The sequence below is a fragment of the Contarinia nasturtii genome, unplaced genomic scaffold (assembly GCF_009176525.2).
Source record: "Contarinia nasturtii isolate CC-2019 unplaced genomic scaffold, AAFC_CNas_1.1 Cnas_scaffold_187, whole genome shotgun sequence".
Lineage (NCBI taxonomy): Eukaryota > Metazoa > Arthropoda > Insecta > Diptera > Cecidomyiidae > Contarinia > Contarinia nasturtii.
The window spans coordinates 5,455,962-5,482,522 of NW_022197544.1; the positions used below are offsets into that span (position 1 = coordinate 5,455,962).

The 26,561-nt window shown below is 33.6% G+C and overlaps 4 protein-coding genes across 5 annotated transcripts; 2 read left to right on the forward strand and 2 right to left on the reverse strand.

The window, feature by feature from the left end:
• Positions 1–5,699: 5,699 nt before the first annotated feature.
• LOC116352296 (jouberin-like) lies at positions 5,700–9,417 on the forward strand. The gene is made up of 8 exons (XM_031784782.1): positions 5,700–6,569; positions 6,637–6,841; positions 6,915–7,021; positions 7,138–7,291; positions 7,350–7,614; positions 7,678–7,781; positions 7,848–8,387; positions 8,448–9,417. Exons 1-8 carry the CDS (start codon positions 5,711–5,713, stop codon positions 9,388–9,390), a joined length of 3,177 nt encoding a protein of 1,058 aa, XP_031640642.1. The 5' UTR covers positions 5,700–5,710; the 3' UTR covers positions 9,391–9,417.
• A 79-nt stretch (positions 9,418–9,496) lies between these two features.
• Positions 9,497–11,462, forward strand: LOC116352297. Its single transcript, XM_031784783.1, has 5 exons — positions 9,497–9,765; positions 9,869–10,122; positions 10,200–10,405; positions 10,495–10,719; positions 10,790–11,462. Exons 1-5 carry the CDS (start codon positions 9,751–9,753, stop codon positions 11,221–11,223), a joined length of 1,134 nt encoding a protein of 377 aa, XP_031640643.1. The 5' UTR covers positions 9,497–9,750; the 3' UTR covers positions 11,224–11,462.
• A 264-nt stretch (positions 11,463–11,726) lies between these two features.
• On the reverse strand, positions 11,727–12,945 carry LOC116352298 (60S ribosomal protein L31). Its single transcript, XM_031784784.1, has 3 exons — positions 12,836–12,945; positions 12,128–12,386; positions 11,727–12,032 (listed from the first exon to the last, which is right to left on the reverse strand). The coding sequence occupies exons 2-3, from the start codon at positions 12,349–12,351 to the stop codon at positions 11,882–11,884; spliced, it is 375 nt and encodes a 124-aa protein (XP_031640644.1). The 5' UTR covers positions 12,352–12,386; positions 12,836–12,945; the 3' UTR covers positions 11,727–11,881.
• Positions 12,946–13,127: 182 nt separating this feature from the next.
• Positions 13,128–26,549, reverse strand: LOC116352421. Of its 2 annotated transcripts, none has more exons than XM_031785001.1 (11): positions 26,380–26,549; positions 22,775–23,279; positions 16,738–16,983; positions 15,211–16,652; positions 14,888–15,135; positions 14,611–14,805; positions 14,440–14,535; positions 14,114–14,369; positions 13,949–14,040; positions 13,782–13,872; positions 13,128–13,690 (listed from the first exon to the last, which is right to left on the reverse strand). In XM_031785001.1, exons 2-11 carry the CDS (start codon positions 22,938–22,940, stop codon positions 13,550–13,552), a joined length of 2,973 nt encoding a protein of 990 aa, XP_031640861.1. In that variant the 5' UTR covers positions 22,941–23,279; positions 26,380–26,549; the 3' UTR covers positions 13,128–13,549. The 2 variants fall into 2 exon arrangements, with proteins under 2 accessions (XP_031640861.1, XP_031640863.1); XM_031785003.1 differs by lacking the exon at positions 26,380–26,549 and adding an exon at positions 23,343–23,359.
• Between the last annotated feature and the right edge of the window lie 12 nt (positions 26,550–26,561).

Below are 26,561 nucleotides of genomic sequence, written 5' to 3' on the forward strand. Positions count from 1 at the left end.
TTTTATTTTTATTTTTTATTTACAAAAAGTATACTTTTTAGAGTTTTTTGTATGAATAATTCAGTCGATAAGACAGTTTGACATTAGGTTTGACAAACGAAATTTTTATTTACGCGTATTTACATTCATTTCCAGTATTGACAAGTATTTACACGTATTGACAAGTATTTACGTCTCAACAATATGACTCAATACGATCAATATTTGTAAATAACGTTCAATATTTGTAAATATCGTTCAATATTTGTAAATATCGTTCAATATTTGTAAATATCGTTCAATATTTGTAAATATCGTTCAATACGGTAAATAGATGTTAATACTCGTGCAATAACCCCAAATAAAAATTCAATAAATTTTGTTCTTTCCCCCTAGATTCCGAATCCACTATATAAATTACTAATCCAGCTATTCCACTAATCCAAAACACACAAATGTGAAATCGAAACTATTTTTCTTATTCCATGCACTGTTTCCGTCAAAAATGCTAATTCTGCTATTCCGCACTATTCCACTAATCCATCAATAAACGTCAAAAGAAATGTCAAATGGATTTGAATTGAAACAATTTTTGCTATTCCACGCGAATCCATTCACAGACGTTACTATTTCATAGCAATTTCTCGAATCTTTACACCAAAAGTCTAATCCTTTTCCACGTGTCTACCCGCTAGGCAAAATTTCATGCTGTATGATTTAGATTTCTAGCATTACCGGTAACGCTGGGTAACGCATTATTATTGTAACGAAGCATTACGAGTTACTATAATTGTATTAGATATTATTAGATATTGCTAAAAATCTAACATTACAATTGTAATAGCATTACAGTAATGCTTCGTTACAATTGTAATGTGTTACAGCAAAATGTAAATCTATACATGTTGTTAATATTTCACGTATTTTTAACATTTTTAATTCCATGATGTTCAGGATGCGCTTGAAGCGAATCAGGCGAATCAGCACGTGCTTCCCAATGCCTTCGACAAAAAGCAAATTATTTCGGCGGCAGTAAGTAATATATTCCACAAAATAAGGTTTGGCACGTACGATGTCATTTTTGTGCTTGAACATCGGATCTATCATGTGGACCTCCTCCATTTCTTCATATTCACTCATTTTTTTCGGCAAAATCGGAATACGCTGCATGCGCTTTTTCGTGTTGGTGTAGCACCCCTTCCGTCCTAATACCGGCTGTCTCAAGTAATATTGATATTTCTTATGGATCTTGATTCGACGGAGACGACTCTGCCGCCGTTGGATCAACCGCTTGTTGTCCTTATACGCAGCACAATAAAACAAATTATACGATGAAAATGGCATATAAAGGCGGCTTTTTGTTTGCCCATCATGAATGAGGCAAACTTAGCTCAAGTATTTTGACCAGATTTGGTTGGGATATTTAGCCAAGATCTCTTCCGATAACATCAATTTGCGAATTTGGACTTTTGGTGGTTTTTCCGCTGTGTATGGTCTCTATTTTAGAAACTTGTTACCGACTTGGTTGCAAGTGGATCGACTTTTGACTTATTCGACCTTCCCGTTATTTTAGCACCCAACAATTTTTTGGTGTCGTGCATTTTGTGTTTTGTCTTTGGGCATCCCATCGCCTCTATTTTGTTATCCACAGAAGCATCTTCATCGCAAATTACCGCAACATTTCTACTAAATTTTAAATGTTTCGGTACTGGGCCGAACCTCTTATTTTTTGAACCTTTAGTTCTGCCCATATTGATCTGTGAATTCGGAATAAAAAAATTACCAATATTAAAAAAAATAACAAAAATCTAAATCTAAATTTTTCATATTTTAAAATTCAAAATGCAAGAATAATTTTCATATGGGCATTTTTTATTTAATTATTTTTTTGCTGGAAACTCTTTGGATACGACCAGAACCAATGGAATAAGCTCAGTTCCACAGTTGTTCCAATGTTTTCATTTGAAAATAAATTTTTCGAAAAAAAAATTCGAGGAATTTGTTTTTCAATTATATTTTCATTGGACGAATGATGGAACTGGGCCTATTCCAATGGAATTTATTTCCAATTATTTTACCATGATGGCCGATTCCGTAAAACGTGTTAAATCATGTTTTGACATTTTTTACCATGATGACCGACCGCGTAAATCATGTTGAATCATATTTTGACACTTTTTACCATGATGGTCGACCTCAAAATCCATGGTAAATCATGTTTTAATAGTTTTTACTATGATTTCCGACCCCGTAAACCATGTTAAATCATGTTTTGACATTTTTTACCATGTTAAATGATGTAAAACCACGATGGAGAATGTGTTAAATGGTGTTAGACCACGATGGACTGTGATGTACGAACTAAATGATGTTAAAATGGCTTAATCGTCAAAATTTTTCATTTTAAACCACTTACCACGGTGGTCAGCCATCATGGTTACCACGGTCCATTCCCGCCTTTTTGACGATAAAAGGTGCAAAATACAGGCAAAATAACGGTAAAAATAGGATTTTTTACCATAATGACCGTGTTAGACCCTAGTCTCACTTAAAGTCGGCTTTCAAGGCGATCGGATTCTGCGAGCGCCATCTCTGAGTCCCAATACAAGACAAAGCGAAACTTTACACACTTGGTTGTTCGTTTATATATTTGTCAAACATTGATATCTGTCAAAAGAAACAACGTAAACAACACGAAGTGAATATTTTTCTGGTGAACTATCGGTCCGAATGTATGTGCGTACCCTGTACGCTGTACGCAAAAATTTGTTAACACGATAACTTTCAAACAAGAAAAGTAATTCAAAATCTGACTTCACAGGATGATTGGGGGTGCCGAGGAATAGAAACCATTAGATTTTGAGCGACTTTGGTTGACAGAGTGAAGTGTCATGTCTGGTGTGATGCCCATGGCCATCCATGGGAAAAATTCATTTTTTCTTCCAAAAGTGATATTTAATGTATACTTAAACACTCAAAAATGTGTATTGGGGGGTTTTTGGGTACGAGAAAACCGAATATGACGTTAGTTTTGCGATACAAATATATTTCGAGACACTTTTCATACAAAAATTTCAAAAAAGTTGGATTTTTGTATGAAAGCCATGCCTGTATGATATCGTAATGAGCTGAAACTTTGCACAGGTTATTTTTATCACACGAAAATACCATTTCGAGAGTTTGAAGACATTTCAATGCATAATAGGGGTACCTCCCGAACAAAATTTTGGATTTTGTGCTCAAAAACGAAAATTTTGTATGGAAGGTACCACTCAATTGTATTAAAATTTCTTCAAACTTTCAGAATGTTAGCTTCTTGTGAAGAAAATAACATCTGCAAATTTTCACATGATTACGATATCATACAGACATTGAAAAGTCTATCAAAATTATTTGTATCGCAAAATTTAAATCATATTCAGTTTTCTCATGAATTCATATTTACGGTAAAAGATACGTAATAAATGCATGTTGTGGATCACAGTGCGGAAAAGTTCATCTTACGGATGTAAGACATTTTATTGTTATTATTGCAAATAAAAAATTAAAAATGTTGCCAGTTCTTCAGAAGTAAATACACTGCGGAATCGAAGTTGTTTACACGATCAGAATCAGAGTTTGAAATAATGATTAGTTTTTTCAATTCATTTATTTGAAAATCAATTACCATTAGTTAATGTAAATTGAAATTTTCAATTTATTTTTTTCAATTCATTAAATTGAATTTTCAATTACCATTTACATTCAAATTGAGAAATGAATTGAAATTCATTTCAATTGCGTGAAGTTGCAGAGATTCTAGTTGGCTCCCATAATACTACTCTCGATTGTTTTCAATTTTTTACCGTCAATTCATTTATAATAACATTTTGAATGTAAATTAAAATGTATATATATTTAAAATTTAATATTAATATACAAATTAAAAAAATTAAAATTTGAAACTGTTTTCATTGCTGCGATTTCTTTTAAACTTATTGACACAGCAACGAGCAACCGTTATTGTTGAATGTGCGCATTCAAATATTAACCTCACTTTTGACATTAGCTATGCACAAATGCCGCATAAGGCATCAATCTCTGCAACTTCATGCAATTGAAATAAATTTCAATTCATTTATCAATTTGAATGTAAATGGTAATTGAAAATTCAATTCAATGAATTGAAAAAAATAAATTGAAAATTTCAATTTACATTAACTAATGGTAATTATAATTGAATGAATTGGCATTGAAAAATTCGAAACTCTGATCAGAATTGATGCATTTATATGAAAAAGAAAATACAAATATGAAATATTTCGTTATAATAATTCAAAAAAAAATGTCCAGTGTGGAAAGTACGAAGATGGATCGAAAATCGGGTGGAAAACAATATAAAGTGCCGCCGTTTCATGGTATTTATTATTGGGATAATTATTTCAATTGCTGTATCTCATGAAAGAACATTTTGGTTATATTTCCATTGCTTCTCCGTTGACTGCACTCTTAGCATTTATTTTCTCTGTTATGTGTCTTTACAGTGTGAATCGTATATGCTTAATGACTTCATGAATTCCATACATTTGCATGCATCGCACCTTTTCAAAGCAATAGTTTTTTTTAGTTAACATCTTAGCAGAGCATCTTGATTTGCTGCTGCTCAGCATATAGCTGAGAGCTGAGAAATGCTGAACTCGTGCAGCTAACGCATACGAAACGGATGGCACGCACACATGCATTCTTCTCGTTTAAACGGTTATAAACAGTTGATTGGACGTTCAATTCAAAACTCAAAACTAAGTAACCAGTTGAGTTTGAAATTGTGTTGCGACCGACATATGAGAAGCTGCGAGAAAAACATCACGTCGCATCCCTCGTTATTTTGCTTACGTAAGTGAAAGCAAGAGATGAGATGCGACGTGCTGTTTTTGCTCTCAGTCTTTCGTATATTCTGAAAGTGTACGTCCAACGCATACGAAACGGATGCACGATACATATTCCCCTTTCACTTCGTATGTTCGCTGGTATAGTGTGTAACCGTTGTACCGGCAATAGCGTCAACGGCAGCACATACGAAGCGAAAGGGGAATATGTATCGTGCATCCGTTTCGTATGCGTTAGCCGCACGAGTTCAGCATTTCTCAGCTCTCAGCTATATGCTGAGCAGCAGCAAATCAGGATACTCTGCATCTTAGTTCACTTCATTTGTATAGTCTATTTCAATAAGATCTGTTACAGCGAACTGTTAAAATTTTGAACAAACAACATACACTCAACACGCTTAACTGAGGAGCCTTGTCCACTTTTGAATGGAAATGCGTTCCGAATACATACTAGCGCACTTTTTCTTACTTGTATCATCAATGTCGTTGTTAAACAAAAACCAAACTTGACGAAATTTTGAAAGATTTTTGTTAAATAAATCGTAATTTTCTTTTTTTACAGCATTGCCTGAAAAAATTCTATACCAAAGCAAAAAAACTGGCAAGAAAGTGTTGAAAGGCGTTGATTGGAAAACTTAAGAATGTTGATGCATACCGTTGAATTGATAAAATAAATTAAAATGAGTAAATTTAATTGAAAAAAGTATTCATTTTACCGAGTTTTTTACTAAAAATAAATAATGGAAAAAAACAACATAGCAAACTCAGTAACTCGCTTCCACACCTACTTCGTGTTTTAGAAGTAATTATTGCAGGAAATACACACTACTTACCACTTAATCAAAATTGAAAAAAAAAAAAAAAAAATGAACAATAAATCGACGGAAAATTTGCTTGAGGCCGAAGACGTCGAATCTCTTGACATTCAATCGTTGGAACTTGAAAATTTGAAAGCATCTCATTCCAATCAGTTTAATACTGAAATTCAAAATGATGAAAATCGTAAAAAAGTGAAAAAAAAATTTATGGTCGAAAATTCTGAAATCGATAGTGCCGAATTGAAATCATTGGATCGTCCAATTCCAGCGGTACGGAAATTAAGTTTGGCCCCGATTGCAAGTAAGAGAAATAGTAAAAATAGCAAGGAGTTGAAGGAAGACTGTAATCAATTGGTATGGAAACAATCTCTTCCAAGCGACGACACCATTCAAATTGTCAATGAACAAAATACGGTACATAAACACAATTTAGATGTTGATTCTAATGTGGAAAAGCGTCAAAAATCAGGAAGACAAAATTGCATTGAATTGTCTTCGTTCGGAAAAGAGAAAAAATCGAAAAAACGTTTTTCGTCAATTCAAGCGAATGAAGAGACCACATCGTTCATCTCATATGAAGAGAAACATGAAAAAGAAGACAATTCGGAGCATAATCAGTCAAATCGTTCGTCTACAAATGTTAAAAAAATTTCGGATGACAAAATAAGTGGACGAAGAAATGAGGCGTTTGTTGATTCCGACGATAATGTATCAATAACTAAAACTCCTGATGAGAGTGAAGTGAATGTAAAAATTTCAAAAATTGAGTCAAAAAAGAAAAAAATTAAATCGAAATCGAAAAAATTAAAACGTTCCCGTCACAGTATTGAAAAAAGGGACAAAGACAGTAAGGGCACGAATAAAAAACACGAAACACAAGAAACATACGATTTTAAAAGACTTATCGGTAATGATGTTATTAACATTTTTTGTGGTTTCGAAAATATAATTATGCACTTTTTACCGTTTGTTAGGCGTTTGGATACATCAAAGTTCCGCTTTACGATTTGATCCATTGATAAGGCAACCACGAGTTAGGGTATCATTTTTTGACCTAAACGATGGTGAATTGCTGAACAAAAGTAATCCACTTCGGAATGCCGTTTCAAACTATGAACCAACCAATGTTACATTCATCCAACCGATTTTGAGCAATAGATGTAAATTCAAAGTGTCAAGGTATCAAACAAATTAATTCAATTTAACCATGAATTTTTATTTAAAAAGACTTATTATTTCTGTTTTTGTCTAGTGAAATCGAATGCGATTGGGGCGATGAAGTTTTACTTATAAATGAGGATATACGACATATCCAGAGAGATCATGTCATTATTTTCTTTGAAATTGTGGATATTCTAGGTACGAAAAATACATTTTCCACCACCTTCAATAGGAAAATATTGTTTGTAAAAGAAATTCTCACCGAAAATTCACTGTTTAATGGAATTAACATATTTATTGGTTGCTTCAAATAGTTTCGGATGGTTGGTATCCGATTTGTTGGGCTTTTTTGCGGCCAGGAAATGACAAAACATTTTCAAACCTTAATGTTCGGTGTGATCTTCAACTATATTACTATCAACGTGCCAAGAATAATATCCTCAACGAATGGAAATCACAGAAGAAAATGTAAGCGAACAGAATGTCTCCAAGATGATTATTGACAAACAATTTTTCTTTTTTTAAGCAAATATCCAGCCAATTTATCGGTGACTGTTGCATCGTACCAACATAAATCATCGCAAAGTGTGTCATTGACACGGCCAATGAGTGTGTTGGAAGAAGAAAGAACCGAGGATATTTATACTTTTGCCACTGACGATGAAAAATTGAGCGAACAATCATACCCAGAAGAAAAATCAAAAACAAATCAACGGGCTGAAAAGTTGACACACAATCCAGATCGACTTGAATCAAAAATGTTAAATCTGAAGACTAGATTGCCTGGACAGGTAATAACGAAACTCATAATTTCCTCTTCGCCACGGATAAAATGATTTTCTCATTCAAAATAGCAATGCAAATGTCCAAATCGATTGGTTTACAAGCACGAAATCTCAAATCACATTCGTGGTCATACAAATCCATCTCAATATGGTACAATGATTGTGAAATTCAGGTACGGACGCATTTGTGTTCAAAACATTTTTATTCATAATAATTTTGAAAATTATTTAAATTTTAGCCCAAATGGTTCACAACTTGCATTCCATCATACAACTTATACGAGAAGTAATCATGAAATTATCGTTATGAAAGTGAATAGTCTGCAAGTATCGCATGTTTTGACTGGGCATTTGAGCCTTATATATGACATTGATTGGCTAAATGAGAGAATTCTCATTTCCGTTGCATCTGATCGAACAGCCATCGTTTGGTTTCTTAGTGACGAGAATTTTAAAATAAAGGTATTGATTCCACATCCTTCATTTGTCTATGTAACCAAATGGTTAAGCAAACTATCTGAATGTGATGCGGATCATGCATATGCAGTAACAGGTGGTCGTGATTGTATTTTACGAGTGTGGAAAATCAATATGAACATTGACGCTGATATTGAATTGTACGATGAATTGATTCAACATGACAATTACATTACCTCATTGGCAATTGCAGGCAAATCATTGCATTTATATTCAGCTGATTGGAATGGTGTGTTGCTTGAATGGTGCCAAACAAAAAACCACAAAGAAAATGATGATGGACCATTATATCAAATGAGCAGGTAGAATGATTTTTTTTTACAAATATCGACTTGTCAATATAATTTCGGTTTTCATTGTAGGAAAATCAAAATATTCCCGAAAGGAATATTCCGAATTGAAATGCATGTAAAAAGTAATCGTTTGTTTGTTCAATGTGATCCGTTGATTTATGTAATCGAAACAACGTCTGCGGTTGTTGTAAGAACGATAAAATTGTTGAGCGATGATCACATCGAGCCAGAGATACATGACACATTCACGATATCACCATGTGGATCATTGATTTTTATGAAAAGTCCATATGAAAATCAAATCAAATGTATTCGCATATCAAATGAAGAGCACGTTGGGCAGTTTCGTTTGCCAATTTCATTAATCACAAAAACATATACGGTCACATCATTAAGTTATCATCCAACCAAAGATCTAATTGCATGCGCCATATTCGGCGATTTGATTCATTCGAGCATGTTTTTGTGGTGCAATGGTGTCGATAATGTGAGCACCTTCGATCCGCCGAATGAAGACGATGCACACACCAAATATGACACAATGTTCAATTCACAAGAATGTTATAATGTTAAAACACAAGAGACAATTACAGCCGACGGCATAAAATCCATTTTAAATCGTATTGACGATTTATTCTTTATGGCAGTACGAAGCTCGATCGTTGAAAACGATCAATTCAAGGACATGGAATTACTCTTACATAAACTCTCTTTACAGTCGAAAACAATGCCATCAGACAATACAATTACAAAAGGTCAAAGTACAAATGACGAAGAGGAACATATGTTTGACATTTCAAACGAATCGAACGGACCAGAAATATCCAGACGACAGTCAAGACAACTTCAGAGTGTTACAAATATTATACCAAAGAGCATTGACTCAAACAGTTCTAAACATACATTTCAAATTAAAACAGAAAAATTAAATCAAAAACAAACCGACGAAACACAATCCGATTTGAGCGAACCAAGCAATCTCACGTTCGAAATTATAAAATCAAATGCTTGATTAAGTGCTGATGTCAATAACAAAGCAATAATAACGCAAAGCAAATAAAAAAAAAAGTATAGCACCGTTTTAAAAAATACGAAAATATCACGAAAAGGAGACAAAAATAAACAGCAGTTAACCGAGTTTGTTACATACACTTGATATGTATATGTCTTAGTAGACGGTTGTTTTCATTCTCTCTTATGGTTGTTACACAGTTTGAGCTTCACTCCAAGCATTTGGTTGCTGTGCATAACCAAACCCTGACACATAGCTGCCGATGCATATTACATCAAGAGCACGAGAATCAATAAGTCATTCAATTTAGCCGTATTAATAGATTGTTACATATTTGTCGTTACACCAGAACAATACGCAATGTCAAAGTCAAGTGTAAGTGATTTTTTTTTTTTAATTTTCAAACATTTTCTTTTTATTTCAACAATTTTTGAATATATTTTTTTTTATTTTTCCATTTATTTTGCTGAACAACCAGTGTGACATTTCAAAAACGGTCAATAGTTTATTGAACGCACCGTACCCATTCGATCATGAGCATTTCAAAACAATTTATGAAAAGGATAAAGATGAACAATCGCTGTTTGCTCAAGCAAATCTGTACAAATGTAATTTTTGTAAAATAAAACTTTTGGGCGAAAAATCACTGCTGGAGCACAATAAAAGTTTTAACCACCAGGCTGAAATGGAAAAACAAATCGAAGATATGCTATCCAAATTGACACTCGACAAGTATAAATGAATGCGTTAAATTTGAAAAGTCATCATTTCATGTGGTTCAATATATTCTTTTCAATTCGATCCGTTAGAAAAATGCCGACCATCAAATTATCTGAATCAACAACAGAAATGGTGTGTAAGGCGGCAGTGCAGTCGTCAAAAATGAAATTGGACGAAGAAATGGCCGAATTGAAATGTGAATATGAACTATATCGCAACAATCCAGCCCTACATCCAATGTACGCCAAAGAATGGCATATTTTCTACTTGCGACGTTTGAGTGAAATTTTGGCCAGTAAATATATGCGTCTACCTTGTTGTTTTAATATTTGCATGCATTCCGTTTATTTTTTGTGTTGTTAACTAGCGATGTACAAATTATAGATAACATTGATCCACGATCACATGACTTTACAAAAGATTGGTCTGTGTATTGGGTTAAACGAATCCAGGTGTATTATAATGAGGCCTTACAAAATATTATCGAGAAAATTGGCAAAAACTACATATCCACATTAAGCGATACCGGTGTTTTAAAAGATCTTTTGAATAAACCACAGGAAATTGCTCCCAGTAAATCAAGCCCAGTCTTGCATTCAATATTGATTGGTAATCGTGAAATCGACGTATTTAAATTAATTGAATGTGTATTAAGGCATGTGTACTATTATTGTTTTAGATTCGGATGAAAGCACCGACGACCAAAATTCATGTGATTCGGAATCCGAAGCTGATTGTGCCATTGATTCGGAGTTGAATGCGCAATCGGACAGTGATGGCGATGATGAGTTAGTGACCAAACTACGACCGATGGTCATACCGCAAACACTCTTAGATGAGGCTATTCAACTGGCAAACGAATCAAAATTGGACACATCCGATAATAATTCGGACCAATCGACTTCTGGTATTGGATCCGATGATCTGGATGCCTCTGATGTTGCAGATGCGGTTTTAAAATTTTTCAACGCTTGCGGTCTCAATCCAGCAAATTTATCGGATAGCCAAGTTGAACAATACATTGAATATTTCGTGTTAAAACAAACCGAAAATCCAAAACCAAGAGCCGATTCGGTTGAAACACAGACATCTTCAGACAGTGGCTATAAATAATGTTGAAAGCCGCAAGTTTTCGTTTAAAAATCCGCTCAAAATACTTAATGTCTAAAATGAAATATTATTACCAATCTCATGGACATAACCTCATTCCAGCCAATTTTAATATGATCAAACAAAACTCATTCACTTGTACATTCGCAATTTTTTTTTCTAATTATTCTTATAAAATTCGACTCAATATATTTAAGTAACTTAGATTAAAATATATAAATAAATAAACATTATTTTCTCAATCAATTCGTTTCAAGCATTTCTCATGATCTCAACACTGTTATAATTCAAGAGTTGCAAAACGATACAGATAGAGAAAATGTACCCATTTTCAATACGGCTCTGGCCAACCGCTACTTACCTTTAATTTTAATTCCATTTTTGGTGCTTTCCTATTCTCATAAAAATTGTTAGTGAAGAATTCGTCGTACAACCGTTGCAACACAATTACCTTTTATTCAAGATCATCTACAATTTTCAAACGGTTAAATAAGCGTGAAGAACTATTTTGCTTGGTTGATTTGTTTCTTTTTATTTAAAATCTCATCGCCATAACATACAGATATGTTGTTGATTGTATAAAATTAAAAATCAAAAGAAACAACATTCGATTGGATTTTCGGCTATGTATAGTTGGTGGTGTTTGAAATGTGCCTCGCATCTATTCATCGTTTGATTCAACATTTTCTGTTTGTAAGCCTTTGAATGTTTCAGCTGGAACGTATGTTACCAATGTGTACAATTTGTTGGCTGAGTCTTCATCGTCATTTCGTCGGCGGGCCAAACGAACACGTACACGGAATGGTGTGCTCCTGTAAGCGTAACGCAAAAAAAAAATGCGAATCGTGAATTCTAATTCAATCGAACTTGATTTATGTATATATGTGTTATTATTAAATTCACTCACCGAATACCCTTTGACCAAATGTGCTTGTTCAAACGGGTGTCAATACGAACATCCTTGGTGCGCATTTCCTTTTCGGCAAATTTACGGATTTCTTTGATGGCGCGTGGTGCACGCTTCTTGAAACCGATATTATGTACGCGTTTCGACAAATGAATTGTGCATTCACGGGTCACAACTTCATTGATTGCCGATTTGTTTCTCTTTTCAACCTTTGGTTTGGCCATTTTTAATTTTGGGCAATTGAATTAGTCGAACTAACCTGTAAATGAATACACAATTGTAGAAAGAAAGAAAAAAACGAATTATTGTAGCGCGTGTAGTTTTGTTTATCTATCGCAATTTAAAAATTCGATCGAATATTTTCGCGACAAATTTGAATGCAATCTCTCATTTAGAGCACAATTTTCGGAACGATTAAATATTTCGCAGCACGAAACTAAGTGAATGTTTTCTTTGATGCCACGAACCAGTCAACAATATTAAACACTATTCGGCTTTGACACTAGACTTTGGCTATGTCTTGACTTTGTCGGGGATTGCCATAAAAATCACTGATTTTCACAAAAACCCATTTATTAATCGATGAAATATTATGTGGATCATATTTATCACATATTTGTGCATCGATTGCATTCAAAATTGTAGGGAAATTCTATTAAAATTACTGGATGATTTATGATTAAAATTTGTAAAAATTGGAATGCACACCTCACAGTGAAGACGACTCAGAAAAAAAAGAAAGATGGACGGAACGAAATGTCAGAATTCACCAATCCATTCACAATGGGCTTAACATGCGGTTGAAATGTCAAACGCAATGCTTGTCAATTTCGGCAGTAATAGCGCCATCTGTCACATTTCAAATTTATTGGTTACTTTGCATCGAATAAAATTGCATTTTACTAATTTATACCGCATTGAATCTCTGTATCACGAAAATAAAAATTAAAATACACTGAGAGAAGAAACCGTTGACAGACAAAAATGAAACGAAAACGAAATTAACAAAATATAATAATTTATTCAATTTTTACCCATTTTTCTTACAAAAAATTCAAAGAAAATAACAGTGTATCCATTTAAAAAAAAACAGAAATATGCATCAATGATATGTGATGTCAGTTGACCAATCTGGAAATTTTGTTGATGTGTTCTTTTTTTATCTCTCTTTTCAAATATATGTATATAATATTTTGAGCAGTTTCGTTTGACTTGAAGCTATAAATTTTGTATTCTTTGTCTTTAAGCAACATGAAATTATCATTTCATTTAATATTTTTCGTTTCTTCTATTATCGGTCTATACAAATGTTGTAATAGAATTGATCAATTTTTGCTAACTAAAATATAATATGGCATCTTAATTGTAGGCGAATATCAACTAAGATAAATCAGTATATAAATATATTGGAAGAAAATATTTTCATTGAGCATTTCGCTTTGGTGATGAAACGATGACGCGTTCGGTGCCTTTTTCTTGATCCTCTTTAAAGTAAACCTTCATGATGACAATGTCACCAGTGCTCAATGTTTGACAACCGGCGTTCGATTTGTTGTTTGAACCCTAAAGAAAAATAGAATCAATTTAGTTTTGTGTTTCTTTTCTCTTGAAATTACTGAACCAAATGAGCAAAATAGTGCGATTAAATAGTTACCAGTGGAGAGTAATTGTTACTGTCATTGAGATTAATGTTGCGTTGATTGTTCATATAGACTTTATTGCCTTGACAATTACACGGGCAGCATCTATTCAGAATAATACACACGGATAAATTAAATAAAATTTTTTTCCTTGATTCGAGTTGAATAAAATTAATCTTACCGCTTCGGTTCAATTTTAGTGAGTTGAAAACTTTCGTAGGAACTGCTTGAGTTGGATTGTGTGTCCATTGAATTCGAAAGAGTTGTGATAACCTGTGTAACATATGCAGAGAAAAAACGTACGTTATTTCATCAATAAATATGAATTATGAGTATGGTTAAGTACCGGATCACTTGGCAACAATGTTGCTGCCGACAAGATTGCTTCTAATTTGTCGATTCTCTCGATGCGATCCATTGTTTTGTCGGATAAGATTTCATCCATTAATTGCATCGATTCCGTTAAACTGGGTGGTTCCGAATTACGTGGTGAGAATGTGGTTGGACCAGGTAACGAATTATCGGATGGTACACTATCCAAACTTGGATATTCTTGATCAACTGTGTCCGGTTCAATGTCGTCTTCTGAATCACTGTTTGATCTGCAATTTTTTTTAACACACAATTCATTCCATTCTTGTACGATATCAAATGGTTCTTTTTTACACTTACCGATCTTGACCGATACTTTCTAGTTTCTCTAATTTTCTAGCCACTTTGTGTGAACCTCGCAGTTTCTCCTTTTCTTCTTCCGTCAAATCCAAGTACCTGATTAAATGAATTGCATGATGTTATTTTGTTCACAGAAAAATTGAAAAAGAAGAAAAAAAATCAACTATTTACCGTAAAAGACGAATCTCGCGATTGCTCAACACAATATTTTTGTTCGATTGACATAATTTCTGCTTCAAGTCAGCCACCTCAGTACCAAGTTTACGTTGTTTTTTTCGTGATCGTACCTCATTCGGTTTGATGAGCATTAGAATTTGTTCAGTACACAGTTCGGACAGTAAGCCTTTAAATTCTGGTTTAATAGCTCTAAATTGTGCCATTGAAAATGAAGGAAATGCGATTGAATGAAATGGAAAATGTGAAAAATTTAATGTTATTATTTACTTACTCTGACATTTTGGCGTAAAGTTGCTCATTAATCAGAACCAGTACATCGACTGCAGCATAAAGGAGCATATCTCTGGATAATGGCCGTCGCGACCAGTATTTTTGATCACGTCGATAAATATTCTTTAGCTGATCTTTCATTGGATTCTTTGGCGCATTATAAATTTCGCACAATGTATTCAATGAAACATTTTTTACTTTATACACCTGCTTATTTTGTTCTTGATACTGCAGCAACGCATGAGCCGACTGAGTGAATGTAAAAATGAAAACGATATAAGTTAATCAAATAATCAAATAGACCGAATCAAATCTAGAGCTTACTTGAGTATCGAACACATTTCGTAGCAACACTTTGAATTGCACAAATAGATTGACCGAATCATTACGACAATCGTGAATGATTTTAATAACATTTTCATTTTCAAGCAATGCCTTTAGGCCACCCTCTGCCATAATATTTGGACATTGAAAGACATCAAAAATAAAGGCTTCACCACGTACGGTGCCAATTTCAACCAGTGTTAATTCGCCCTTAAGTCCTAAATTAATGCCTTCACAATCCACTGAAATCACAACCGGTTCATCTTTTGTAGCTGATTTTGCAATTGCTTCGGTTACAAATTGACTCTCATTAACGGTGGCAATGACTCGAGTATTTTGCAGCACCTTAATTTTCCATGTATCACCCACAAACATATTATTTGCACCACTATCACCGCCACCACTCTTTGGAAGATTCGATGCCAACAACGAACTACTGGTCGTTGTATTTGCTGTCGAAACTGGTGAATTTGTGTTGCTTGTTTGATTATTTGTCTGATGTATACTTATTGGAACATTTGATTTGTCTTTTTCATTTTCGGCTAGTGTTTTAATAACCAAATTGTTGATACGTTGTTTGAGTGATTGATTTTTATTGCCAGCATAATTGGTTCGTTCGTTTGGTGTGGAAGTAGTGGATGGTGGTGTTGGTGACATTGCTGGACTTCGATTCGACATGGGTGACGATGTATCGGAAATCTGTGTTAATGAATTTGGTTCGGATGTTGAGAATGTGTTGCCGGTTTTTGGGCAATTATTTTCGCATAGATTTTCCATTTTGATATCAAAGTCCGGAATGTAGCTATCGAATCCACTATTCGGTTCACTCTTGTTATTGTTATTATTGTTATTGTTGTTGTTATTATTATTATTATTACTTGTTGCATTGTTATTCAAACAATTATTCACCGTAACTTTGACATTCGAAACGGGTTCATTTAGTTTAAAATCGCCGACGGTTGCAGCTCGTGATATCGGCGATTGTGTGCGATTTATTGTGGTTGACGCATAATTATTGTTAATACAATCTTTTGCTTTTGCCGTTTGTTGTTGAATATGCAAATCCGATAATACCGGTTTTTGCAGCAATGTGACTAGATTTGATTGAATGTAAAAACAATTGGAGAATAATTTCAAAAATGTGCTCAAATCATTTGGAGTTTTAAACATTGAAAACCATTGTTCTTGCGGAAACGTTGCGGTGACTAAATGAAATAGTTGATCTACGACAATTGGACCTTTTGATTCAATGTACGATGCGAAGAAATCTAACATTTGTTGTGTGGCCACCGTATCGATCGATGGTTGTGGCAAATGAAGACGCTCCGATAATGGAAGATCTTGTAAATCATCACAGCCAACCAATACAACACATTCATCGATTATTTGAAATGTGTCGGTGTGTTTGCTCAAAAATTCTGTAAACTCTTTGATATGTTGACCTGTCAATTGATAACGGAGGAATAAAATTAAAAAATAAAGTGCAATCGAAAAAATGTTTAACGCTATTGGATGCTGAATACATACCTGAAATGTGTCGAATTTGTGGTGATGCTTGGCTACGATGGCCGAGAAGACTTTTAATTGGAACTTCGGTGCCGATGCCGTACTGAAGCAATTTATGCTTAAAATAATCTTTCGACTCTTGGATATAATCACGAGTACCACCGCCCAGCACATCATTTGAAGCTGATTTCTCATATGAATTAACTAGCACATGATCACCATCGATAACGAATATAGCCGGATATTGAGCAAGAAACTTCTTCAAACCTGTATGCGAAAAACAAAACCAAATGACATAAGACCAATTAATCATTTACAATTCCCGTCCATTTCATTCTGAATTGATCATGCGTTATCTCTGTTGCATGAAAATGAAACCGCATAATTGATATTTATTTTTCCATTGTGTAACATAGAAAAAGAGAAACGAGTCAAGTGTTTCGTGCCAAAACATTGAAAATGATTCTAATACATATAAACATATTTACTTTATTATCTGATGAACGCACATTCAACAGCTTACCATTCAGACCAATATAATATCGGTAATAGCAGTGTCAAATATTATTGGCAAACATCATAAATCTATTGACAAAATTGTACACATGAGACCGGTTTTGAATTCATGGTGGGATCTTCGGAAGCGAACACCGTGTTCGTACACCACAAACTGATTTAGATGAATCTTTTTCCCCCTTTCTTATTTAACGTTAATACACCATCCAAACGGGGTTCTATTTCTTTCTCTTATTACAGCCATGTGCCATATGAATGATTGTCTTAAGCACGAACAACACAAAAACCGAAAAAAGAAGAAAAAAAAAACAAAAGGGTGAACAACATGCACGCCAGTAATATTGAATTATTCAACATTTGCTTTCTGAATTTATTGCATTGAGTCGGAAGCAACGGAAAAAAATACCACTTCATGAAATTTGTATTTAGTACTCTTGGGTAAATAGGCTCAATTGTCACAACTGAAATTATATATCGTTCACTGTTGCTCACTTTCTATTGTTAACGCACTTCATGATAATAATTGGTTTACAAAATAATCAATTTTATTAAAGTCATCGAATGATATTCCGGCAAAACTTACGAATTCATTCCATTCGAGGGGAGTTTTATACAAAATCTTGCATCATCTTTTTATCACATGGAATATATACATGAATTGAATCACATAGACTCGTAATGGAACAAAATAAATGTTGATTTAATTATAAAAAGATTTTCTTCGGTAAATATACCAAATACAAAATAAAAACATGAGCATTTTACCCATTTTGGCTACCAATCAATTAACGATGCATTCCACTTCTATTCTGCAACCACCACTCAAAATTGTATTTAATCGATAAAACTTTGCAAATAAATGAAATCCTTTAAAATGATTTCGGTAAAAGTGTGTGTTGAAGTGCTTATTCCATAGATTGTATCGTGCCGTGCAACTGTTAATTAGTTTTCCAAATACAAATAAAACTTTTAAGCTGATTCGAATTGAATGCAATGCCATTTTCAGACGATTTTGATTGTGTTCGATACGAAAAGTGAGATTGGCACTAAAAATTGTCTCGACCGAAAAGTAATAATAATATAAAAATATTGAAGAATCGCATCCAAAGTCCATCGCAAATTCTCGAACCCTCGATCCTGGGCATGATATTACAAAAACTCAATCAGCTTATTAAGTCCATTTGTAATTCCAAGTAATTGCATTGCGAAGTGTGATTATTATGTGAAACCAGAACTTGCAACGGGTGCCCATAATATCGATGAGTAAAGACGAGAGAAACTTTTAGTAAGATTGGACGCTTTATGGTTATCTCAATGGGATTCATGGTGCACTTTCCTCTCTCTCTCTCCCCCCACCTTATGTGAGGCTTCAGTAAAACGGGCAACCATTTTTCAATGTCGCATTCACAGAGATAAATTGTATGAATGCCATATGCCGATTCAATTTCACATAAAAGAGAGTCGCGGATGGTTGTTTGTGTCTTTTGCAGAGAAAAATCCCCTAAAATCGCGTGAACAACTTTATTGCAACGAAAAATGTTCATCGATTCTCGTGGTAGCAAAACGTTGAAAAATTCATTCGTTCATTCGGTCGCCAATTGATTCATATGAGTCTTACTTTTGCTTTCATTTTGTTTCCTTATTTGAACGGAATAAATATCATTGAATACCAAATAGAGATGTTATATTCTGTTCAATACTTATATATTTATGGTGTTTTTTCGGCTCTTCTTTCTTTGCGAAACCTTGTAAATTGGAAAGAGGAGGAGAAAAAAGGGGGAGACAATTTTGGCGAAAGTTTTTAATCAATGGGTAGGCATGTGACACTGTGTTCGATTAGATCAAGAGATTTAGTTTGGGCACGTGTTTTATCGAAAAACTGTGAGTATGCATATCTTATATTTCATTTTCGAACAAAATTATTATCGCCTGAAAACGGGCTTAATGGATGTTACTACGATCCGAAGTCTGACTTAACTAAAAAGGCAAACTTCACATAAACGCCAAAAATTATATTTATTCATTTCTCTACATAATTCAGTAGGATATGATGCGTGCAAAGATGTTGTTTAGAAGCATGTTTACTGTCATCTGAACCATCATTTCGTTAATGATACGGCAACAGACCAGTACAGGCCAAAATATTTGGATATAATATTTGTATAGGATTTTGCATAGGTTTTTTTTCCCCTTCAATGCACGGCATGTTTGAGTCATCAATCGACAAATTTAATGAATTTTGCTCATTTTGAATTTTCGTCCATTTTGTTCTACAATGTAAAATATTTTACAGAAAGATCTATAGTGGTTTGGATAAAAATCAATCAAGTTGGATATTCATTTTTCCGTGTTTTTTTTCTGTCGTTGACTTTAGCCAGAAACACATTCGAACGTTGAAAACGTATATTTATTTTATGTGAATTTTTATTTACATTCAGAGAAATTCAGATGTAGTCGCTCTCTCTCTCTATCTCTATGTCTTTCTCTTCCAAATGTTCCATTCCACACAGATAAATTTCATTTCCAAAGACTGACGTTGTTTACTTTCGATGTCAGGTGTATAAAAATAATTTTATTGAAGTGTCCCTGTGTACAGTCGCTATTCACATGAGAGTATTGTATTACTGTGTGCCACGCTATCAACTTATGGACCGTTCTCGTGAGTTTTTCTAGATTTTTCTTTTTGTTTGGTTTCATTGCATGATAGAGTCGGAGCTACCAAAATTATTTATTATGACGATTTTTTTGATTTTTCGCCGATTAAAACGAGAAACAATGGTAAAACGATTTTGTTTAAGTGAATCCAAGGGAATGTTAATTGTGACGAGTAAAATGCACGAAATTGTCTTGAATGGAAATGATGCTTTTAAGGTAATTCAAAAACAGATTACATATGAATATATAATATGCAAAACTTTATTTCTATGTGTAATATTCACTTATCGTCCACGAATAATGTAAGTGGTAAACAAAAACACTCCAGCATTGCCAAGTAATTCAAGTCTTAAGAGAAGACCAAGAAAAGATGAAGAAAAAGAGTTATAGTAAATGCTACAGTAACAACCCCCATCTCTTTCTATTTCCGAATAGCATGTGAAATGTGCACGTTCAATTGCTAAATGTTTATATTGGTGAACCGAAATGCAAAAACGACATTCCACATAAATACTGTGTACATATAAAAAATCATCAAATGGAGAGAGAGAGAGAGAGAGAGAAAAAAAATCCAAAAACAGCAACACTAATAGTAGGTAGTCTGCATGATACACGTGTATGTCCGTTACATGGTATGGAAAATACTACCAAAAGTCGCAATGATACACAAAACGTAACACTATCAGAGAGCGGGAGAGAGAGAAAGAGAGAGAGAGAGAGAGAGAGAATTCGGCAACAACTAACTCAAAGTGAACACATAAAACCTATATCTTTTCTCTCAGTATATTTACGAAATAGACATAAAATAAATAAATAAATAAATATCCCTTGCTTATGGTGTCGTAATTTTTATTTTGCGAACCGCGCCACGAATACTGTATGAATAGAATTTTTTTTTTTTGGTGAAAATGTACGTTCAAATGTGGAAAAGTGAACGTGAGAAGGAGTTGCGGTTAGATGTGAAGACCAAGAAAAGACCCGACACAATTTTATCCAAAGGTAACGATGGGAAACACACACACACACTGTCTCACGAAGAAGAAAAACTGAAAACAACACGATTTCGATACCGTTACGATTTTGCCATTGCATACCACTTCCTCGTATAGACGAAGAAAATGAACCCCTGTCGACACTAAAATACACACACTCCATCCAAATACATTTGGATAGAATTTTTGATTTCGACATACTTGAACTTTTGAAGTTTATCTCTTTAAAAAGGAAAAAAAAAACAAAGTGCATGGAATTTATAGGTGGTTTTCTATGGTATCGGTGTTCGACTGACGGCCAAAACATAATATGAAAACATCACAATCACACCAAATTGATATATTTCAAAGTGTGTGTGTGTTATTCAAATGTATTATATTAAATTTCTGCTCTATCAATTGTTATTAGTTTCGCATGATTGCACCGTTATTCGATATAAAAACATACTGTTCAAATAAAATGATATGCATAACATTGATAAGAATGACATGAGTAGTAAAGACAATAGACTCGGTTCGGTCGTTCTATCATGATAAATGGTCTACCGTTTATGGTTTACCAAATCATACATATCAATTTTGTATAAATATCAATTATCACACAAACTAAAACACTTTTGGCCATTCTTACGGTTCGAATAAAACTCATTGTATTTGAATCGTAATCGAATAAAAAACAATTGGAATAATGTTTAACATGGGAATCTAACATTTCGCCGATATTTATTTATATTCTGACGTCATTGCGAAACAAAAGCATGCGTATTTTCCTGATTTGTTTATCGTGTCGACAGACGTTGATTGATTTTATTTTCATATATTTGCACGACATTATAAATCAAAGACTGAGAATTTATTTGTGCATTAGAGTATATTGATTGCGCTATCAAATATGTTGAACTATGTAGAATGTCAGTTAGTTTCGGTATTTTGTGTGTTGGTCGATGTCCCATACACGAAAACAATGTAAAGAGGTTGAGAATTGATAAATAATAATCATCATAGAGCATTGTGTTTTTGGTGCATTGATTTGTTGTCGTGGAAAAGGCAATTTCAATGTCAAACATAACATAATGGCTTTATTTTTCATAACAGTGCTTTGGAGCATTTGTACAATATATTACCTTCAAAAGCGAAAAAAATCGAAGCCACATTCACGAAACGAAAATGTCTATTTTCCTCTCTGGAATTCATAAATATACCTGCGTGTTTTTATTATTATACATCTATTTATATACAATTGTTTGACGATTTTCCATCATTAGAATGGTGGACTCGTTCGCCGAAAAGAAAGAGACCAATTTTACCGAAAGGAATTTATGGATGGAAAGCATTTTTTATTAACATCTGAATGTTCATAATTTATTTAAATTTTATTTCAAATGCCCACCGAAAAAATTACGTTTACGACATTTACTTATGTTTTTGGTTTTCAAACTTCTGGCCTCTGTGTGTGTTTGTGTGTGTGTGTGTGTGTTTGGTAGCTTATTATTGTTATTGTACTTTGTTCGTTGTCATTTCGGTATTCATAGTTATTTTCAAAGTTCAAGTTATTCTGGTATTGTGTTTTGGATTTAAGAAGAAAAAAAGTAAATTGTTTAGATATAATAAAATGATTTTTTTTTCTCGAATGAGGCTCTCTCTAAATAACAGTTGAATGTAATACAAGAATGATAACAAATGCAGTTTCATGGTTGGCGAACAAACAACGAAGAAAAAAAAACGAACTTTATACAATGGAAACACAAATGCAGCGCTTATCGAAAAAGTTTTTTTTCACTTAGGTCATTATGTTCTTTCAACTTGCTACGATGTTGGAATTATTTTGTTGAAGAAGTAACTATGGCAACCAATTACTTATTGACTTGAAAGTGTTTAATATTGAAAATACTTACCGGATTGACTGCCGCCAGCGATTTGGCGCATTTCTTTTGTAAATCCCTTTGAACCAAATTGACACGACAGATCATGTAAGGTTCGAGGTTCGCCGCGTTCCATTAAACGTTCCAAGAAAAAAAGCAACGTTAAATTCCGGGCAGTTTCATACTCCATTGTCTCCATGATGCAAACCGATTTCAATCAAACAAACAAAACTGAACAATCAACCACGCTGTGTTCTGTTGTTCGATATTTTCGTGTTTTCTTTTCGCTCAATTTCACTTGTTCGATGATCAATTTTCTTTTTAGTTCAGTATTATTTAAAAAAAAAAAACAACAAAAGCAAATGTGCTTGAAAATTAATATCGGTGAACAACACTCAATTTCATTCACTTGATTTTTCCCACGGAAAGAATTCAAATCACAACCTGGCATAAAATACGTTTTGACCCCTCTTTTTTGGCGAATGCAAAAAAAATGATGTAAACACGATGACAACCACACGTAAACTGTGTTTTGATTCTGTGGATTGACAAGAATTCTGATTGTAAGATACGATATTTGGTTATGTTTTTGGATGCATACACAATCTTACTCTCTCACACACACACATGCACGTGAATATACACGCGCGCAACCAAAAGCAGTTGAAAATCCAGCAAAACAGAACAGTCACAATAAGCACAATACGAACACAAACTTCGACTGAAAGACACTCATGTTGTAACAAATGAAGTTAAAAGAAGTGATGCTGTGAAACGGTCGTCTCTCTTTCTTCTTCTCGCTCACACATTCAATCAGAATTTCGAATCGAATACGAAGACAAACAGGTGAACGCACAGAAAAAAAAATAGCCAATGAACAAAAGTCGAACTAGAATAAATGGCTAACGATATGACGACATCGAATATGTGTTTCTTTTTTTCGTTCCACATGTAATGATCGCACAATATGTTCCGAATATGTGGAATGGTAAGATTATGAAATCATAGCCGGTTGACTCTTGTCAATATTCATATTTTGAATATCAAAAAGTTTCACCACACTTGAGATAAAGGAACAGTTTTTGCGTCGCTCTCTGCTGGAAAGCATTGGCAAAATTCTAGATCGGCGAGAAACTGGAGAAACTGTATATGTCGATAATACGCATTTGATCTAGATACTAATGATGTTACGCGTTCGATCAAAATTTTGTAGGCATTATAGCGTTTATCTTAGTTTGAGTGTTCGTTGACTTTACATGTATTCAATATTGTGCTATTCTGCTTTTGATTGCATTTGATTTTTTTCAATATTTTATTTCTGTTGCTCTCTCGCTCTCTTTCGATAACTCTTGATTGGTCTTTGTGCGTGCCGATTTATTCAACTCGGTTCGTTTCGTCGCATTCGCTCTATTGGTTCTATTGAGTGTTTTTCAAATGCATCTTCATTTGATTGATACAATTTGAGATGTTCACACATCGCTGTGCAAAAAAATGGGTTATCGAACATTTTTTTTTTTTTACGATTTTGAATTGCATACTGTTTGAAACGGTATGAATGTATGCTGTAATTTATTGCTCTTATTCTGTTGAAATTACTACTTAATTACTATTTGCAAATTTGTTCGTCTTCGATATTGAGTTTCTACAGAAAGCAATGTGTGCGTTTATCCGATGTTTGTTGTTTTTTATCCTTCTCTTCACTCTCTTCAATGTGTGTATTTTATTTTCGTAAAAGAAGCGTACACACTTTATATTGGATGATAGAAAATCAGTTCAATACATTCAATTTAAAAAGATCAAGAAGCAATAAAACAAATATTTTTTGTTACAGTGGAATATGATCGCAATGCGAATGAACGAAATAGAAAAGAAAGCGCAAACACGTTATGTTGTTGATGTTGGCAATTGGTTTGTCGAAAGAAAATGCATTTTACTAAACGTAAAACAACAATAAGAAGAGAAAAAAAACACAGAAGCAACATGAAAAATCCACACATGTGTGAAGTCATATGAAAATTGTCATCAATTAATCTGCAGTAAATAAAGTATATAATTTTAATTTGGATGCATCGCATACACGTCAATCGTGCTCATTTCTTTTTGCACTTCAACACAAGGCAATATTTTGTTACGATTCGACACATTTTTTGCGCATATTTTGGATTATTTTTCTTTTCCTTCATCAGAATTGTGCATTGGCAGTGCAATTTTTGTTGTTATTTTTTTTCTCTTTTTTTTTGGTTAGATGTGCGTAAAACTGCATCAAAATACTCTTCTGACATGCATAAAATTGCCAACGGCAGCAAAACTAACAACAACATCAGCAACGTGAAGAAACGGTAAAAAAAGTCTAAACTCGAAAAATGTGGTAACGTCAGATTCCACTTTCTCACACTCACGCAATATGAAAGACACACATTCAGTAGCTAACAAATGAGCGCATTGCGAAAAAGAGACAAAAAAAACGAATACAAAGTAACGCACAACTAACGTGAAATAGATTATCGTGTAGCCAATTTTAAATAATGTATCACGTCTTATGAATGGTTTGTATGTACGAAGGTACAGCGACAAGAGCTAGATAACAAAACAGCAACAACAAATTTGCACGAAAACGTAATTTGCACACAGACACCGATATTGCGACTGTCAGCCAAATTTACGAAAGATTTAATTTACTGGTGAAGCAAAGAGAAAAAAAAGGGCAAGAGAAATATGTACGAAACAAAAATTGCAATGATATTCATGATGATTTGTCTTAATCACTTAACACTCATCCAACTCGATCGTGGCAATATGTACAAAACATATATACGTAAGTAGTAACTGTGGAAGAATCCATGCAATCAAATTCAATGCTGAACTAATAAAGCAGAAAGATAGCAAATAAACGGAATTCCAGATCGAATAATCATCCGATATGCACGGTGCGAAAAAAAAAAACACAAACGTCGATTGAACGCAGCCAACCGATATGTGTGATCATTGCAAAATGCTTTTTAATATGCACCGTCATGTTTTAATACTCTTTTTTCGCCTATTTTTTCCGTTTTTATTTTGTTTTCGTGTTACTTCATTTCATTTTTAGCTTCGATCGAGATATTATGTGTGAGCATGCACCGAATGCGGCGGCTAACTTAAGTCAGCTGAGTGAACACTTTCAAACTTCACAAATGATCATAAAAATCTATCTATGAACAAAATACGAAAAACAAATGCAACCGAAAATAAAATTCGGGCCAATTCTTTTTTAACTTTGATCTTTCATTTGAAATGTTCGTAAATTATTCTATGCAGCACTTCGTGATCGATTCTAGAGAAAACAACATTGACTTAGTCATTTAATATACACTTGTTATTTATTTACGTGAGATTGGAACTATTTAAGGAATGCACTGCTTTAAAATATTAAATCGTTATAGAGAGCAACGAAAAATAGCTACAATAATCCGATTATTGAACCACGTCGATATTTTTGTTTTGAATCACAGATTTTTTCCATTTGTTTAAATGATTGAAAACAAGAAATCTCTTTGATGGATAAAATAACATCACACACAGATACACATACATACACACGCATCGCTCAAATTCTTGAACTGTGAAATTCTTTTCTATAGCCGATAAATTTGTTTTACCTTTTTTTTAACAAAAAATAAATTTATTAACTTGAGCGAAGCCGAACAATTTTAAAAATCAAAAAATTGCAAAAATTTCGTTAAACCGACAGTTTAATACTAATAACAATAAACAAAAAAAAAACTTCTTTTTATTGCTATCTTCTATTGAATTTTGTGTTGTTCGCTTAAACATCCGCCAT